This window comes from Garra rufa, chromosome 25, assembly GCF_049309525.1.
Source record: "Garra rufa chromosome 25, GarRuf1.0, whole genome shotgun sequence".
NCBI classification, from domain to species: Eukaryota; Metazoa; Chordata; class Actinopteri; order Cypriniformes; family Cyprinidae; genus Garra; species Garra rufa.
This window is the reverse complement of record NC_133385.1, coordinates 24,004,057-24,024,157: the sequence shown is the minus strand read 5'-3', so window position 1 is coordinate 24,024,157 and position 20,101 is coordinate 24,004,057. Positions and strand designations below refer to the sequence as shown.

Below are 20,101 nucleotides of genomic sequence, written 5' to 3'. Positions count from 1 at the left end.
AAGATCTTGTCTGTCTGTGTCATTGGCAACAGCTGTACCTAAAATTCTGTGTCGGCTGTTCATACAGTAGACAAGCTGTTTTACTATATTGGAATGTAAGGTCCACACTAGGGGCTTATTAACTACGATCTAGTTTGTAACTAACTCTGCTTAATTTGGTTGCACTGTAACTGTGACCTCTTCATGACAAATGACAACAAATGACTCAGATTCAAGAGTAGAAGTTTGTGGCGATTAAGAAGAAAAAAAAAGGAGCTTTACGCAACAACATTGTTTTGTTTACTTTTACTTTTTACTTTACTTCACCACCGTTACAAGTTGTGTGGCAAACCTAATTTGAAATTAATAAGGAGCAATAAAAAAGCAACACAAAAGAAAACATAAGAAATGGCATTTATTTCTTATTATTAATTTTACTTGGCATGCACAACACTGAGTGATGCACACAAGAGGTGTGCTGTTTAGATCGAGTTTGTGTTGAAGATCTGCAAGTCATTTATTCACATAATGTTCTCTCTTAAAATGTAAATAAGTGTAAATGTCAGCATTATCATATGTGTGCAGGATTTTAAGTTTGTCAGGTGAAACATGAGCTTATAAATGCAATTCAGTCACTCGGCTGTTTTATTCCAACCGTTAATCCTGGTTCGAGGCTTCCATAAATGTATATAGTTTATATGCGGAGTTATGTTGCAAATAAATTTAATGGTGCACCAAAAAAACAAAATATTTATTAGTGTGTAAATTGTAACTTACTGCCCCTTTACGTCACAAGACAAAGTTGTAACTTATGCACAGCTAGTGCAACTAGTAAAGCCTTTGGTACAAAAAAAAGCAGACAACAAGTCCATCGTTGAGAATCTGTGTGCAATGTCGACAGTAGTTGAATCGGCATGGCGAGATAGAGCTCTTTGGTTAGAAAGCGCTCTTCTTTGTAAGCATATGAGTGTGCGGATAAAAATTAGATTAGAGCGCCATCTGCTGTTAAAATTAAGCTCAGGATCGACCCCAGAAAGAATCACGATGCATCGATTTATAGTCACAGCCCTTCATCTTACTGTGCATCTAATCATATTCAAATTGGTAAGCAAGTGCTGCTTTGTTTACAGTTTGTAGTTCAGCGTCCTTGATTTTGGTCTTTTGACTCCAAAAGAAAGAATAAAAGACTCTAAAAGCAAAACATAACAACAAAAATTGTTTCAAAAGCAAGCCATTAAAACATGACTGACTCCAAAGGCAAAACAAAGACATGACTGAGCTTCTAAAACAAGATCTAGAAAACAATTTTGACTCCCAAAACGCAAGGCTTAAAAACAAAACAAAGCATGACTTCAAAAACAAGACCTAAAAAACTACATTTAAAGGTGGATTAAGTTATTTTTGCCAAACGATGTTGATATTTGAATACACCAAAACAAACACGGTCGTATTCCAACAGGACCTAGCCCCTATTTTGATATCTTTGCCTAACACCTATATACACAACCCTGGCATAATGACGATCGTGGAAATAAGCACAGATCACACACAAGCATAATCAAACAAAAAACAACACAGATAAGTTGTGTGAAACTATGCAAAATCAATGTTCTTCAACTATCTAAAAGAAACAACTCAACCTCAACCTCAAAGCCCTTCACGCTCCTTGAGCTCTCTCCAACGCTTTTGTTTCTTCAATATTTTCCTCTTTTTTTATCTGCCATCTCTCTGTATCTACAGTCAATCTACTAATACCCATGTTGTGCACTCAAATTGAGCGCTCTGTTCTCTCTATCCTTACAAGACACGCCCCTTACTACTGATTGGCTACAGGTGTGTTTTGGAACTCAGTCCGGCATTGCGGTCAAAAGCGTTTTTTTTGTTTTTTTTTTTTTTAAATTGCGTAGTGCACCTTGAACTCCAAAAACGTACTCGGTTACTAACGTAACCTCGGTTCTCTCAGAGAGGGAACGAGTACTGCGTAAGCTTACGCTTGGGGAAAATCCTTTCCGCGAGAGATATTGAAGCCAAAAAATTATCCTTAATTTTGTATTAATGTAAAACGCGTTGCCGCAGTGAGCAGACATAGGCGAGGCGTATTGCGTGCCTATTGGCTGCTCTGCAGCAACTGCAGCACCTATCGAGCGAGGCTTGGCGCGATGCCAGCTCCAATGAGGGCATTTCGCGCCTAATACGTCATCTCCCGCCGAAAGTGGCGTGATCCAAGCCTATAAATATCGCTCGAAGGCAGCTACACTCTGGTTTTTTCATCATAAAAGCGCCCAGAGCACGCGCTTGCACGGCAAGGTACGCAGTACTCGTTCCCTCTCTGAGAGAACCGAGGTTACGTTAGTAACCGAGTACGTTCTCTTACGAGAGGTCTCTCGTACTGCGTAAGCTTACGCTTGGGGACCCCATGTAAAACGCCGTGCATGCTAAGATCTGATACCATAGACCCGAGGGCGATAGCCTGGGGTTCATATAGTGCTTGAACGTGCTTGAACGTATAAGGGGATTAGGACCATAGAAACACTGGCTCCTGGTGTATCCGGGCAGGTAAACGACCTGGATAAACTTGGAACATGGGTCTAGATATCTGTTAATATCTAGACCGATAGCAACTTGGCCTGTAGGGCGGGAACCTCCAAGTTGTAGAATCTTATGAATGTAGACGGAGAGGCCCAGCCTGCCGCCGTACAAATGTCTTGCAAGTTAATCCCACTCGACCAAGCCCATGACGAGGCCACGCCCCTCGTGGAATGTGCTCTGACACCCAGCGGGCATTGCATGCCCTTGGACTCGTACGCCAGTGCAATAGCATCCACTATCCATCTGGATAAAGTCTGTTTTGACGCAGCCATTCCTTTAGAATGCCCGTAAAACGAGACAAACAGCTGTTCTGTCTGTCTAAAAGCAGACGTGCGAGACACATAGACTCTTAGCGCTCTAACTGGACATAAGAGTCTCGCGTCAGCCTCTTCATCCACAACCGGTAGAGCAGACAGTGCGATGACCTGTGCTCGAAACGGTGTGTTAATAGACTTTGGCACATATCCATGCTTGGGTTTGAGTATAACTTTAGAGTCGTTAGGTCCAAACTCCATGCATGTCGCGCCCACGGAGAGCGCGTGCAAGTCTCCTACGCGCTTCACTGAAGCGAGCGCTAGGAGGAATATAGCCTTAAGAGACAGATATTTTAATTCAGCCGCCTGTAGTGGTTCAAATGGTCCGCCCTTCATAGCGTCCAGCACCACAGAAAGGTCCCACGTTGGGACTGAAGGCGGTCTGGGTGGATTTAATCTCTTAGCTCCTCTAAGGAAGCGTATGATTAAATCGTTCCTCCCTATTGACTGACCTAGCGTTGTCCTCGAGAACGCTGCTATGGCCGCCACATAAACTTTGAGCGTGGACGGGGACCTGTCCTTGTCCAGCAGCTCTTGTAGGAAGGAAAGTACATCTGTCACTCCACAGTCTGTGGGTGAAGATCCGCGGGCTGTGCACCAGTCCGCAAATATCGACCACTTCGAGGCATAGAGCCGTCTAGTAGATGGAGCCCTAGCCTGTGTGATCGTTGATATCACTCCTTTGGGGAGTTCATCATATATTCCCTGGTGACCCATACATGAAGGGACCACAGCTCGGGGTGAGGGTGCCAAATCGCGCCGCCCGCCTGCGAGAGGAGGTCTCTCCTCACAAGTATTGGCCACGGTGCGATGCTCGTCATCTGCATCAGCGCTGGGAACCAAGGCTGGTTCCCCCAAAACGGCGCTATTAGCAGTATTGCACACCCTTCCTCCTTCACCCTCTCTATCACCTGAGGTAGGAGAGAGACTGGGGGAAAAGCATAAAGAGGACGGCGGGGCCACGCATGGGCTAGCGCGTCCTTGGCTTTGGAAAAGAATTCTAGACAATGAGCGTTGTCCTGAGATGCAAATAGATCTATCTCCGCTCTGCCGAATATTTTCCATAATAGCTGCACCGTCTGAGGGTGCAGCGACCATTCGCCCGCCGGAACATTGTTCCTGGACAGTCTGTCTGGTCCTACATTTAGGGTCCCCCGCACGTGCGCTGCCCTCAGCGAGCGCAGGTTGCGATGAGCCCATACCAGAAGGCGTTCTGCAAGTGCATGTAGGTTTCTGGACCTGAGACCGCCCTGGCGATTTATGTAAGCCACTACCGATGTGTTGTCGGAGCGGACTAATACATGACTTCCCTTCAACAAGGGAAGAAAGTATGTCAGCGCATTCTCCACTGCCATCATTTCGAGGCAGTTGATATGCAGTGATTTCTCGCGTTCTGACCATAGGCCGAACGACGGTCTGCCCTCTAGCAGCGCTCCCCATCCCGAGGTGGACGCGTCCGTGGACACTAATTTCACCTTCGAGGGTCTCTCTAGAGTGACACCTTTTCGGTACCAGTCGGCTGCTCTCCACGGCATCAGGGCTGTAACGCAACTCTGATTGATCGTGAGACGGAGTCGACCGGACGCCCACGCTCGGCGCGGCACGCGCGCTTTCAGCCAGAACTGCAGTGGGCGCATGCAAAGCATCCCTAACTGTAGAACTGATGATGCTGAGGCCATAAGACCTAACACTCTTTGAAAGGTCTTGAGCGGGGCAGACGTGCTGCAGCAGAGCACGCTCACTGCGCTCTGAATGTTCAGCGCGCGCACTGACGATAGCTTCGCTGTCATTGACAGCGAATCCAGTTCTATGCCCAGGAAGGAGATATTCTGGCTGGGGTTCAGCGAGCTTTTCTCCCAATTGACTTTCAAACCCAAGTTCTCGAGGTGATCGAGTAACATGGTCGTGTGCTCCCTGAGCATTGAGCGAGATTGCGCTAAAATCAGCCAATCGTCCAAATAATTCAGTATTCGCACGCCTTTCAGTCTGAGCGGGGCGAGCGCTGCGTCCATGCACTTCGTAAACGTACGGGGTGCTAGGGACAAACCGAATGGCAGGACTGTGTACTGATAAGCTTGGCCCTCGAAGGCGAATCTCAAAAATCGCCTGTGACGCGACGCTATCTGTATTTGAAAATACGCGTCTTTCAGATCCACTGACACAAACCAGTCTCCTCGGCACACTTGTGCGAGGATTTTCTTGGTTGTGAGCATTCTGAACTTTCGCTTCACCAGCGCTTTGTTCAGTTGTCTTAGATCTAGTATGGGCCTGACTCCCCCGCCTTTTTTCGGTATCAGGAAGTATTTGCTGTACAGCCCTCCTTCGCTCTGACCTTGAGACAGGGGTTCTATGACACCTTTGCTCAATAATGTGGTCACTTCGGCTCGTAGCAGGTGTGCTGCATCTGCCTGTATCGTGGTCTCGTGGTAACGGCGTGGGCGTCGTCGAAACTGGAGCGAATAGCCTCTCTTTATGATGTCCAGCACCCATTTTGAAACCCCTGGGAGTTTTTCCCATGCATTTGCATGTAATGCAAGGGGGTGGGTGCGAAGCGCGCTCCGATCTGTTAATAACGGGGCCGCTTCGGTGTCTGTGACATGCAAGGCTCGGGGTACGCTGACCGCGGGGACTGCTATCTCTGTGTGTATATGTGGTTGCGTGGTAACGGGCACATTTAACACACTCGATGCAGCTTTTAGCCGCGTAGACGGGGCGTCGTCCGGTTTCGTTTTTACAGAAACCGTAAGACCTGCCTGATGTGATATGTGTGGGCACTCTGGGGTGGGCACATATACCACATGTGAAGCGCAGTCGATTTGGGTCAACTTTATGTGCGCGGGGTTTGTATGACAGGATGTGCTTATGTGTAGTGATGGCAACTGGGCAGTGGACATGCGTACTACACACAAAACACCTTCGGCCGTGGCCGGAATACCCGAAATTACACTCTTTTGAGGATTTATTTGGGTAGCCGTGAGAACGGCTTTTGTGTGCAGACAGGCAGGCTGCAGCGCCGGCCTGATGACTATGGATGATGCTGGAACAGCCACATTTCCTGGAGCTGAGCGAGCGAATACTTTCTGTGGGAGTCTGGCAGCCGCGGGACTCGCGCACCGGCGTTTAACACTCCAAACAGCGCACTCTTGGTTTCGTTTTTACAGAAACCGGTTGACGTGCATAATGAGGTGTCTGTGAGCACTGTGAAGCGGGCACATTTAACACTCCAAACAACGTTCGCCTGCATAGAGCGAATGCACTGTTGGTTTCGTTTTTACAGAAACGGTTTGACGTGCATAATGTGGTGTCTGTGGGCACTGTGAAGCGGGCACATTTACCACGTGTGACGCGCAGTCGATCTGAGTCGATTTTATGTGCGCTGTGCTTGTGTGTAGAGATGAGCACTGGTTAGTGGGCATATTCTACGACACGTGAAACACCATCGGCCGTGGCCGGGACACCAGATAATACACTTTATTGGGAGTTTATCTGTGTAGCCGTGGGAACGACTTTTGTGTGCAGGCAAACGGGCAACGGAGCCGGTTTGTTGGCTGCAGAAAACACTGGAACAGTCACATTTCCTGGGACTGGACGAGCGAATAACTTTGATGGGGGTCCGGCAACAGCGGGACTCGTACACCGTCGTTTTCCTAGTTGTGCTAGGACGATTTCGGAGGCTCAGGTTTCAACTCAATCCTGGGCCGCGTATGGCGGGGCGGCGGCCAGACGAGAAAAACATTAGAAAGCGTTAGCCACGGGTGCCTCTCAGCAACGGTGAGAGGCCATGTTACGCAGCGCTGACGCGGCTAGGCGGCGGCGAAAACGCGGCGGAGCAGGTTTGACGTCTGACGGCAAGCTTTAGAGGGGAGGGCCGACTTAGCACGCCGTCCAGCGGAGGGCAGACATAAGTGGGCTGTTATCGCCTCTTCTGAGCAGCATGCGCGTTCCCGCTTTACACACACTGTAGATTATAAAGGATATAGGCGCCGGAAAGCGCAGCAGGAAGGCACGGAAGGCGGCGTGGCCAGCCGCTCCAATGGCTCGTCCCGCTGAGATGCTTGCAGTCGACGGCGGCTTCTTCTCCGGCTCCAGCGATGCGTGTGCTTCGCTTGAAGGATGAAAAAACCAGAGTGTAGCTGCCTTCGAGCGATATTTATAGGCTTGGATCACGCCACTTTCGGCGGGAGATGACGTATTAGGCGCGAAATGCCCTCATTGGAGCTGGCATCGCGCCAAGCCTCGCTCGATAGGTGCTGCAGTTGCTGCAGAGCAGCCAATAGGCACGCAATACGCCTCGCCTATGTCTGCTCACTGCGGCAACGCGTTTTACATTAATACAAAATTAAGGATAATTTTTTGGCTTCAATATCTCTCGCGGAAAGGATTTTCCCCAAGCGTAAGCTTACGCAGTACGAGAGACCTCTCGTAAGAGAACAAGTAATGACTCCAATCCTAAAACTTATAACATGATTTGACTACAAGACAAGACATAAAAAACAAGTTTTGACTCCAAAAGCAAGACTGAAAATAAAATTTGTGTCTAAAAACCAGACTTCACTCCAAAAGCATAAGCTAAATCACAACTTGACTTTGGGGAAAAAAACAAGAACAACTGATGACTGATAAAAATGAAAAAAAAAAAAAAAAAAAACTCTCGTAATCTCCTGACACAAGCGCTTGTCAATGTACTGTATGTTGTTGTTGCAGTCTCTGATATTTTATTTTTGCCCGAGCAACTGTTGCCACCTTGTGGAACAACTGATTAGTACAAAACAAATTTATTTGCCATGTGCGACCTGTGCGTACAAAGTACTCTAAGGCCTCTAAAAGCAAAATTGTACCTAATATTTTACCTAATATTCGCAAGACTTAAAGGAGTAGTTCACTTTCAGAACAAAAATGTACAGATAATGTACTCACCCCCTTGTCATCCAGGATGTTCATGTCTTTCTCTCTTCAGTCGTAAAGAAATTATGTTTTTTGAGTAAAACATTTCAGGATTACTCTCCATATAATGAACTTGTATGGTGCCCCCGAGTTTGAACTTCCAAAATGCAGCTTCAAAGGGCTCTAAACGATCACAGCTGAGGAAAAAAGGGTCTCATCTAGCAAAACGATGGGTTATTTTCTTTAAAAAAAAAAATAAAAAAATTACAATTTATATAATTTTTAACCTCAAATGCTTGTCTTGTCTAGCTCGGCAAGACAAGCGTTTGAGATTAAAAAGTATATAAGTTGTAAATGTTTTTATGAAAATAAAAATGAAAATAACCAACCGTTTCACTAAATAAGACCATTCTTCCTCGGCTGGGATCATTTAGAGCCGTTTGAAGCTGCATTTAAACTGCATTTTGGAAGTTCAAACTCGAGGGCACCATAGAAGTCCATTTCTTTACGACTGAAGAAAGAAAGACATGAACATCTTGGATGGCAAGGGGGTGAGTACATTATCTGTAAATTCTTGTTTTGAAAGTGAACTACTCCTTTAAAACATGACAAGACATAAAAAACACTTTTTAACTCCAAAAACTTTTTAACTCTTTAGTTTCTTTTCTACTGTGAAACAATTGCCCAGGCCGCTGTTGCCACCTTGTGGAATAACTGATTAGTGTAAAACAAATTCAATTGCCATGTGCGACCTGTGTGTACAAAGTAAGGGCTCTAAAAGCAAAATTGAACCTGATATGTGATCCTGGACCACAAAACCAGTAGTCTTATGGTAGTGATCAAAATGGAGCAAATCATCTTTTAAAAGTAATGTTCACTTCAAATGGGTACATCAAATAACGATTGTTAATCACAATGTTGATTTACGTCGTTTTACCACTAGGTGGTAACAAGTGACTGTTTAAAAACTGTATTTGTCATTGAATCGTTCATTTAGGAGATTCGTTTTAAAAACGCTGATTCAATCAGTAATAGAAGAATTGAAGTATGAGTGAGTCATTGAATTCAAACTATTTTTTTAAGTAATTGGTTGTTTGCACATAACGTCATTGCTGTGGCACGAAATGCAGCTGGAGGGCAGGAAGTGATTTTACTCCATAGGAATTAATAGCATAAACTCAACATGCCTATGTTTTGTGTTGTTTATGAATGCTCAAATCGGTCAAACCGAGAAACCACAAGGTGCTTTTGTCCTGTATGAAAATTTGCTGTTCATAAGGTGGGAAAGGCGAGAAATTGACTGAAAGCACAGGAAAAAGTGGTATGTAAACCTCCGTCTGTGGTCAGGAGGAGAGTCGAATAACGCTTGTGTGTGCAAATGGTTAAGACAAGATATAATAATATGTTAAGATATTAATAAAGAAATATATAAATAGATACAGGGTGAGACAGTGAGAATGTACTAGTTTCGAGAGCTTCATTGGCTATAACGGAACATTGTGAGACTGCAATAAATTAAAGTGAGTGACCGCTTTTTAGTGACTATATGGAAGTTCTGTTTGCTCTCTTTCTACAACCCCTGGCAAAAAGTATGGAATCACCACACTTAGATGTCATTCATCCAGTTTTTTTATTTCATAGCAAATAAACAAATCACAGATATGACACAACTATTTTTGCTTATTAATTCAACATTCTGGTTATGTGAAACATACCTCAGACAAATGAGATCAAGCTCTTTTAATTAATGGGAAATTATATTCCATATCAAGTACACGAAAAAAGTATGTAATCATTCAATGTTGAGGAAAAAATTATGGAATCATTAACCAAAAAACACAATAAGTACTTTGTTGCTCCTCGTCTGGTATTTATGATGGCCTGAATTCTTTAGGGCATGGACTTCACTAATGAAAAACAATATTCTTCATCAAGCTGGTTCCAGCTTTCTGGAATAGCGGTTGACAGCTCAGCTTTTCAAGACGGAACCTTGTCATGGACCAGTTTTTCAATTTCCACCATACATTTTCAATCAGATTAAGATCTGGACTGTTTGCTGGCCATGTCATTGGGTTGATGTGCCTTTCGTGAAGAAATGCTTTAACACTCTCTGCTCTGTGGCAAGGTCCATTATCACACTAAATCATTACCAAACTTCTTTTCTATTGATTGAATGAGAAAAGTGTCCAAAGTTTCAATGTAAACCTGAGAATTGACTGTTGAGGTAAGGATAATCATTTCCCCTGGTCTTTTACCTGACATGCAACCCCATATTAGAAATGAATTGGAAAATTTGATAGTTTTCTTCAGGCAGTCATCTTTATATATTTTATTAGAATGGCACAAGATCCAGCATCATCTTCTTGTCCACTGCAGGTTTGTGATTCATCACTGAATACCACTTTCATCCAATCATCCACACTCCATGACTTCTTCTCTTTAGCCACTATAATCTTGTTTTCTTTTGTTTATGTGTTAATGCTGGTTTTCATTTGGCCTTTCTATGTGTAAATCTCATTTCATTCAGCCGGTTTCTTACAGTTATGTCACACACATCGACTCCTGTTTCTGCCTATTTGTTCTTCATTTGTTTCGTTGTGCATTTTCTATTTTTAACGCAATTTGCTTTGAGTTTTCTATCTTGATGCTTGTCTTCATTGATCTGCCTGTATGTTTTCGTTTTATAATCTTTCCATTTTGTTTATACTTACACCAATTTCCAACTTGGATCCAACTTCTTTTGCCACACTCCATGATGGATTTCCATCTTGAAGGAGTTTTATAATCCTTTCCATCACTTCAACTGACAGCTTTCTTGTTGGGGACATGTTTCTTTACAATTAGCCAAGTTTAACAGCTCGTGAAGGTCTGTAAGCACTGCTGGCTAATTAGCAGTTTAGATATGTTTAGATATTTGTTTCAGAAATACAAATTACAAGCTGATTCCATATTTTCTTTCCTCAACATTGAATGATTCCATATTTTTTTCCTCTACTTGATATGGAAAATAATTTTCCATTAATTAAAAGAGCTTCATCTCATTTGTTTGAGGTGTGTTTCACATATCCACAATGTTGAATTAACAAAAATAGTTTTGAGTCATATCTGTAATTTGTTTATATGCAGTGAAGTAAACAAAATGAGTGAACAACATCTAAGTGTGGTGATTCCATACTTTTTACCAGAGGTTGTAGTCTATAATCAGTTCAGAATTTGAATAAAAGTTTTGCTTTAAAAAAATCAGCATTTTTCAATAGCAGTTTATATAAAATTGTGATTCTGAATTTACCCAGAATCGTGCAGCTCTGTCATGCACAATGTATGCAGAAACTCGCATACGTGTAAAAACCAGTGTTGTTTTTGACAACCATCTTAGATTTAGTCATAGTCTTAGTCTTTTGGACTAAAATGCTTCTTAGTTTTAGTCAAATTTTAGTCACTTCTATATGTGATAGTTTTAGTCCAATTTTAGTCGACGAAAAGTCAAAAAGGTTTTAGTCTAGTTTTAGTCGACGAAAAGTCAAAAAGGTTTTAGTCTAGTTTTAGTCAAAAAAAAGGGAAAAAAGTAGTCTTTTAACAAATTAATGTAGGTCAGTAAGTATTTTGCTGTTGGGTAGTGTCACTCATAAGTTCTGAAAATAGCAGATCTATAGTTCAACACAATGTGAGCTTCCGGATCGACTATTTTCACCAATAATTACAATAATGAAGGAATGTTTTAGAACATAAAAGACAAACAAGGATGGAATGCTAAAACGGCTTGCCATACTAGTATAGCAAAGAGTATTTAATGCTAAAACGGCTTGCCATAGCGTCAGATACTTTTTAAGTTTTAATTGGCATGCACAATAAGCGGAAATGTCATGCATTTTAAACGTCTGACGGACCACCCACTAACATTTTCGTCTATTCTCGTCTCGTCAACGAAAACTCACACACGTCTCGTCATGTTTTAGTCATCAACGAGCCATTTTTTATCTCGTCATCGTCTCGTTATCGTCATGAAAAAAAGTGGCGTCAACGAAATGATTTCGTCATCGTCATCGTTGACGAAAACAACACTGGTAAAAACCAAAGTATACTTCGGCTTTAAGGGATCACGGTTTGGCTGGTTAGCAATAGCCCCCCTTCTGGTATGTCTTGTAACTATGGCTGCATAGAGCATTTTTCTCCATTGACGGCTTGTATTCTAACAAAACCCTATTGAAATGAATTGGAATGCTACAAGATTTTCAGATACTGCACACCTCCTTGGTAACATGAGGCCGATGGACACCCAGCCAGGCTTTTCACAGAGGCTTAGACACCATAGACTGTGATTCAGCAGAATGACTCAGTGTTTGTTGTAGACAGTCTAGACTAGCTGTGAAAAGATGTGCGGGTGAGTCTGAGCGCTGAATCATGATTAAGGAATTTAATAGTTGATTTGATTCAAGAGATTCATTGGCATTTTTGTTCATCAGAATGTACAGATCGCTGTATATACGCTCAACCAAGTGTACATACTGTACAGTTTATCTGTATTGCAGGCTTTGTTTCACTGCTTATATTATAGAGGAAAGATGCTTGGCTTGCCATATGACATTCAAAACACTGTCTGGGGGCTTTATTGCTTTAGAAAGCAGAAGAACTGAATTAGACGTGGGAGTCGACTCCTACAGTCAATTTGCCGCAAGCAACTGTTGGCCCGCTTGAGAGAAAGAGTTAGCTTGATTACGTTGCTGTATGTTTACTCAGCAATAGATATACAATATGTCTGTATTTTTATAGTGATCCTATCTTAGAAACTCACACATAGACATACACTGACAGACTGATATGCAAGTATGCTATACATAAAGATGACTCTCAGTCATGCCCTGCCAACCTCCCTGACAGACTTGCTTTTAGAGTCAATATTTGTTTTTAAGTCTTCCTTTTGGAGTCAAGTCATGTTTTTAGAGTCAAGCCATGTTTTAAAGTTTTGTTTTTGGAGTCATTATGTTTTTGTTTTTGTTTTGTCTTGTTTTTAAGTCATGTTTTGACTGTTGAGTTTTAGTATTTCTTTTGGACTCAAGTTGTGTTTAGGGGTGTAAAAATTTTTAGTCTTGTTTCTGAAGTCAAAATTGTTTTTGCGGTCAGGGTTGGGTTTTAAAATCAGGTCAGGTCATGGTTTTGTAGTTTTGTTTCCGTGTTAAATTCTTGTTTTTTGGAATCAGAATTTGTTTGTATGTCTTTGAAGTGATTTTGGAGTCGAGTCATGTTTGAAGGCTTGTTTTTGAAGTCAAGCTGTGTTTAGCTCATACTTTTAGAGTGAAGTTTTGTTTTTGGAATCAAAATGAGTTTTTTTAATGTCTTTAAAGTCAAGTCAAGTTTTAAGTCTCATTTTTTGGAGTTAAATTTTATTTCGCTATAGGTTTTTTAGTCTTGTTTTTAGAGTCAAGCTGTGTTTTAAAATTTAGTTTTTGGAGTTTTTTAGTCATGTTTTGTCTGTTGAATTTTGGAGTCAAGTATTGTTTTGTGAAGTGAGTCTGAAGTTGTTGTTTTTTTTTTTACAGTTTTTTTGGGTGGAGGGTAGTAGACATTTGTTTTTACTCTTGCTTAGAGTCAAAATTGTTTTTTAAGTCTTGTTTTTGTGGTCAGAGTCAAGTTTTAAGCCTTGTTTTTGAAGTCAGGCCATGTTTTTAGTTTTGCTTTTGTATTCAATTCTTGTTTTTGTTTTTGTTTTTTGCAGTCAGTTTTTTTTTTTATTTAATTTAAGTGCTTTTGGAGTCAATTCATGTTTTGAAAGCTTGTTTTTGAGTTGCGTTTTAGCTCCTGCTTTTGGAGTCAAGTCTTGTTTTTTAGAGTTTAATTTAGTTTTTTAGGTCTAATGGCTTGTTTTTTCTTTCTTTCTTTCTTTCTTTCTTTCTTTCTTTCTTTCTTTCTTTCTTTCTTTCTTTCCAGTTTCATTTTCTTACTTTAAGAGTAAAACTTAAAATTATGGTGGACCAAACCTGCAGAAATAAAAAAATACATGCATAAATAAATATATAGATAAATTATAAATACATGCAATAATAGGTAAACAAATAAAGGAATAAATGATTTAATAAAACAAATATAATACATTTTCAATAAAAATGCAATCCTAAATATATTTAGTTTACTTTTTTCTTATTTTTTTTTATATATTTATTTTTTACATTTATTTATGCAGTTTTTTCCTCTATATTTATTTATTCCCACATGTATTAATTTTCTGATTCGTGTAATCATTTATGTCTTTTTACTTTTTCGTCGGTTCATATGAAGGACCAAACCTGCAGAAATTAAAAATAAATGTGTAAATAAATATAGAAGTAAATTAAGAAATAAATGTAATGATGTGAAAGCAAATACAGGATTAAATGATTTGATAAAACATATTTTTATTACTTTTTTATTAATTTTTTTATGTTTTTATTTTTTACACTTATTTTTATTCTTTTTAACTTTAATTGACTTATTCTTTTGCTTATTTTTATTATATGCGTTCATTTATTTTTAGATTTATTTATGTGTGTATTTATTTATTTGTAAATACAAATGTAAAAAAATAAATAAAATAAAAATTGGCCGAATTTGAAAAAAGATAGATAGATAGATAGATAGATAGATAGATAGATAGATAGATAGATAGATAGATAGATAGATAGATAGATAGATAGATAGATAGATAGATAGATAGATAGATAGATAGATAGAAAAAGTTATTAATTATAAAAGTGCATTTATTTTTAATTTAGTTGTCAAGGATTCTGTTTGTGTGTTTAAAACCAACAAAATTACAAGGGAGGAAAAACAGTTTATTTATTATTCATTATTTATATCAATTACCTTTTCTTTATTTATTCTTTTTTTTTGTACATTTAAAAAAAACTTTTAATTATTTATTCTTTCGTTTATTTGTTGTTATTTGTATATTTATTTTATATGTGTTCATTTAATTTTATATATTAATTTATTCCCACGTGTATTTATTTTCAGATTTATTTCTTTGTACTTTTCTGTTTGCACTATGGAAAGACACAAAGTAATTTGAGCTTTATTATTAGTGACATAAAAAAAACGACAAAAGCAAAGCCTTACAAAAACAAACAGATACTTTACCATCCCACATACTAATTTGATCAAACAAAGACAGGAAATATTCAGCAGCCACTTCATCGCTGGGTCTGGAGAAGTGGTGAATACGAAATTAAGTCTCCTATTGTGACGGCTGATTTGTTTTCTCCCACTACAGGTGGGGCACGCAAGGAGATTTCACCACCACACATCCCCTGCCCGCCGTCAAAGTCAAACTCTTCACCGAAAGCACGGGAGTCCTGGCTCTGGAGGACAAAGAGTTGGGAAGGGTGAGACGAGACTCCGTCCTTCTGTCCGCCGCTTACCTCTGCGTTCAGTCTCCACATTGCGCTCAATTATTAGCTGATGTTGCGGACCAGATGTTCTGCACACAGTGTGTGAACCGTGCTGTGCGTGCACATGTGTGTGTATGTGTGATCTTCAGGCGAGGAAATCTCTAGTCATTAGGGCTCACGCTCCCTGAGTAACAGATGGAGACTCCCCATTAGAGACTCGCACCAAACAGACTGCACCTCCTCCATTTATTTTCTCAGTCTAACCCTTTTTTTCTCCCGTCTCCCATCATCCCTTTCACACCTATCTCTCCAGCTGCCCATCCAGGTGTATCAGTCCTAATAATGTGCTTCTCTCTTGCTTTCTCTCGTTCTGTCCAGGTGGTCCTTCACCCAACCACAAACGGGCCCAAAACGGCAGAGTTGCACAAGATGGTAGTGCCTAAGAACAGCCAAGACGTGGATCTGAAAATCAAACTGGCGGTTCGCATGGACAAACCACCCAACATGAAGCACAGCGGGTACGTCTCTAATGATGCTCGCAACCTGACCTCCCGGATCTGAATACGCCCTCATGAGAGAAAAAGCTATGTGCAAATTAAAACCACAAATAGAATTCCGTGGATAAATCCGTTTTATTGAATCATATACAGGTCATTTCTCATAGGTAGGAAATAATCTGTTATTTAATTATTATATAAATATAGAATAGAAGTCTTGAAGTAAACTTGTAATGATGGTAATGGTCTCTGTCGGTTTGTGTGTCGATATAAAGATAATTTGGTTTGAAGCTGGAAGCAGGTTTACATGAATGAGGTGCGTTAGAAAAAGTGTTATAGTGCCACCTTGTGTTCATTTATTGTTCTTGCGTCTTCTCGAGTTACACATTTAGTTTCTATGGACTTCCAGGAGTCTCTCAGGAAACAGTATCTTGTTTCTGACGCTTTAGGGTTATTCGTGAAGTCCCCCGAACAAATCGTATTTATTTATTTAAATTAAAAATGAAACTAAAAATTCAAATTGTAATGACCAGTTTAAATAAATAGCAGAATTAAATATTATTAAATAATTTGAATAACATTTTAGCTGGTTTGCAACATTACAACATAGATTTTTTTTTACTATTAAATTGGTCAGATAAATTAGCTGGTCAAGAATGAATTTATTGATTTATTTGTTTATTTAAAATAATTTAAAATATTTTATAGTAATATAAAAAAAAACAAATGCTATGAATAAAAAATAATAATGACCATTTTAAATAAATTAAATCATATTAAATCGAGTGAGATTGAATAACATTTAAGTAAATTTGCAATATTGTTTATTTGTTTATACAAATACATATTATTTTGTACAAATAAAATAATGGCAATTTCAAATAAAAAGCAGCACTAAATATCATTAAATAATTTGAATAACGTTTTAGCAAGTTTGCAACAATAAACAGAAATAAAAAAAATATATATTAAAAACCTATTAAATTAATCAAACAAATTAGCTGGTCAAGAATTAATTAATTTATGTATGTATGTATGTATGTATGTATTTATTTATTTATTTATTTATTTAAAATATACAAATTTAAAAATCAAATTCTATGAATAAAAAATAATAATGACCATTTTAAATAAATGGCAGCATTAAATAACATTAAATCAATTGAATAACATTTAAGTACATTTGCAACATTATGTATACAAAAAATTATTTTGTACAAATAAAATAATGACCATTTCAAATAACTAGCAGTAAATATTATTAAATAATTTGAATAAAATTTTAGCAAGTTTGTAACAATAAAGAGAAGTAAAAAAAACCTAAAAAAAAAAATTAATCAAACGAATTAGCTGGTCAAGAATTAATTAATTTAATAATGTATTTATTTATTTAAAATATACTAATTTAAAAAAAATTCTATGAATAAAAAATAATAATGACCATTTAAAATAAATTAAATTAATAATATTAAATCGAGTGAGATTGAATAACATTTAGGTAAATTTGCAATATTGTTTATACGAACACAAATTATTTTGCACCACTAAAATAATGACAGTTTCAAATAAAAAGCAGCACTAAATATTATTAAACAATTTGAATAACATTTTAGCAAGTTTGCAACAATAAACAGAAAAAAAAATTTATATATATATTAAAAAACTATTAAATTAATCAAACAAATTAGCTGGTCAAGAATTAATTAATTTATGTATTTATTTATTTATTTAAAATATACAAATTTTAAAAACAAATTCTATGAATAAAAATATATGACCAATATAAATATATGACCATTATCTAAAATAATAATGACCATTTTAAGTAAATTAAATTAATAATATTAAATCGAGTGAGATTGAATAACATTTAAGTAAATTTGCAATATTGTTTATTTGTTTATACAAATACAAATTATTTTGTACAAATAAAATAATGACAATTTCAAATAAAAAGCAGCACTAAATATTATTAAATAATTTTAATAACATTTTAGCAAGTTTGCAACAATAAAGAGAAGTAAAAAAAATATTAAATTAAACAAATTAGCTGGTCAAGAATTTGTTTATTTATGTATTTATTTATTTATTTAAAATATAGAAAATTTAAAAACTTCTATGAATAAAAAATAATAATGACCATTTAAAATAAATAGCAGCACTAAATATTAAATAATTTGAATAACATTTTAGCAAGTTTGCTACATTACACAGAAGTAAGAAAAATATATGTATAAACAAAAACTGTTAAATTAATCAAATAAATTAGCTGGTCAAGACTAAATGAATTTCTTGTTTATTTATTTATTTAAAATATACAAATTTAAAAAACAAATTCTATGAATAAAAAATAATAATGACCATTTTAAATAAATGGCAGCATTAAATAACATTAAATCAATTGAATAACATTTAAGTAAATATGCAACATTATTTATGTATACAAAAAATTATTTTGTACAAATAAAATAATGACCATTTCAAATAAATAGCACTAAATATTATGAAATAATTTGAATAACATTTAATAACAAGTACATTTGCAACAGTAAACAAGTAAACAAATAAAAACAATAAAAGACAATAAAAATGTATTAAAATAGCTGTTTATGAATTTAGAGTTGCTATTTATTTAGTTATTCAAAATATTCATATTTAATAGCAGCATTAAATAATATGAATAACATTAAAAGAAATATGCAACATTATTTATTTTAAAAAAAATATATATACACAAATAAATAGCAGTATTAAATAACATTAAATAATTTGAATAACATTTTAGTAAATTTGCAAAATTATAAGTTTTGTTTATTATAAATTTTTTTATTTATATAAATATACAATATTAAATACACAAATTAAAAATATTTTGTATAAATAAAAAAATAATGACAATAAATAGCGGCAATAAATAACGGTAAATAATTTAAATAACATTTAATAAGTAAATTTGCGACATTAAACATGTAAACAAATTAAAAAAGCAATAAAAATGTATAAATAACTATACATCTTTAATAACTATACAGCTATATTAACTAGCTGTTCATGAATTTAGAGTTGTTATTTACATAAACAAAATAACTAAAATATATTTAAAAATCCATTTAATTAATCAAATGAATTAGCTGTTGAAGATTTAAGAGTTGGTATTTATTTATTTATTTGTATGTTTGTTTAAAATCTACAAATTTAACTATATTTTTGTACAAATAAAAAAAAATACCATTTTAGATAAATATCAGCATTAAAAAACATTAAATAATTTGAAATAACATTAAAGTAAATTTGCAACATTAATTATTTATTTATACAAATAAAAATGGTTTTGTACACATAAAATAATGACCATTTCAAATAAATAGCAGCACTAAATAACATTGTATAATTTGAATAACATTTAGTAAAAAGTAAATTTGCGACATTAAACAAGTAAACAAATAAAACCAATAAAAGACAATAAAAGTGTATTTAGAAAATAGCTGTTTTTGAATTTAGAGTTGCTATTTACTTATTTATTCATTTATTCAAAATATTGAATATTTTTGTACAAATAAAAATAATGACAATTTTAAATAAATAGCAGCAGTAAATAATATTAATAACAGTAAAATAACATTATTTGTTTAAAATATACAAATAAAAAAATATTTAGCACAAATAAAAATATACCATGTAAAATAAATATCGGCATTAAATAACATTAAATAATTTGAATTACATTTAAGTACATTTGCAACATTATAAAGTTTGTGTTTATTTGTTTGTTTATTTATTTAAAGAATTTAGAGTTGTTGGTCCTTTTTTGTATTTTCTGGAATTTTCTAAATAAAATTACAAGGGATCAAAAAATTCTAAATTAAATAATGAACATTTAAATAAATATCAACATTAAATAAAAAACGGCAATAGTAGACATAAAAAAACTAAAATGTAATTATATGATTGTATATATTTTTAGTTTGCTGGTCAAGAATTAAGTTTTGCTATGTTTAAAAGCAACTAAATGACAAGGGAGAAAAAAAAACTGATTACAAATTAAAACATAAATAATGAACATTCAAATAAATAGCAACATAAACTTGGCACTATTAAACAAGTAAATAAAATATTTAAAAGAAAGCATTATAACATTAACTTTTTTTTATTTGCTGTTCAAGATTTGGTATTTGTAAAAGTGACAAAATTGCATGATAAAAACATTTTACAGATCCTTCTGTCTATCTATTTGTACTCATCCAGTATGATCCGTGTCAGTAAATGCCATAGTTCCCAGAAGTGAGTAGCCGCAGTGAAGACGTGCGGCAGCAGCTGCTGAGGTCCTACCCTCAGTGGGGCGGGGTCAAGGGTCAGATCGCTGCCATCAGCCTGCTAATTACCCAGAGGCCCTGTGTGATTCCTCAATAGAGTGCCTCCCTGAGAGGCCTGCTCTAATTGGCAGAAGCCTCTTCAACCTGGAATTACCTTTTTAACA

At 36.6% G+C, this 20,101-nt stretch overlaps 1 protein-coding gene across 1 annotated transcript in view; it reads left to right on the top strand.

The window, feature by feature from the left end:
• cadps2 (Ca++-dependent secretion activator 2) overlaps positions 1-20,101 on the top strand; it is a 132,141-nt gene that overhangs the window by 36,961 nt on the left and 75,079 nt on the right. Inside the window, exons 5-6 of the mRNA XM_073831643.1 lie at positions 15,010-15,121; positions 15,506-15,645. Coding sequence (XP_073687744.1) covers positions 15,010-15,121; positions 15,506-15,645 — 252 coding nt within the window. The remainder of the gene's footprint in view (positions 1-15,009; positions 15,122-15,505; positions 15,646-20,101) is intronic.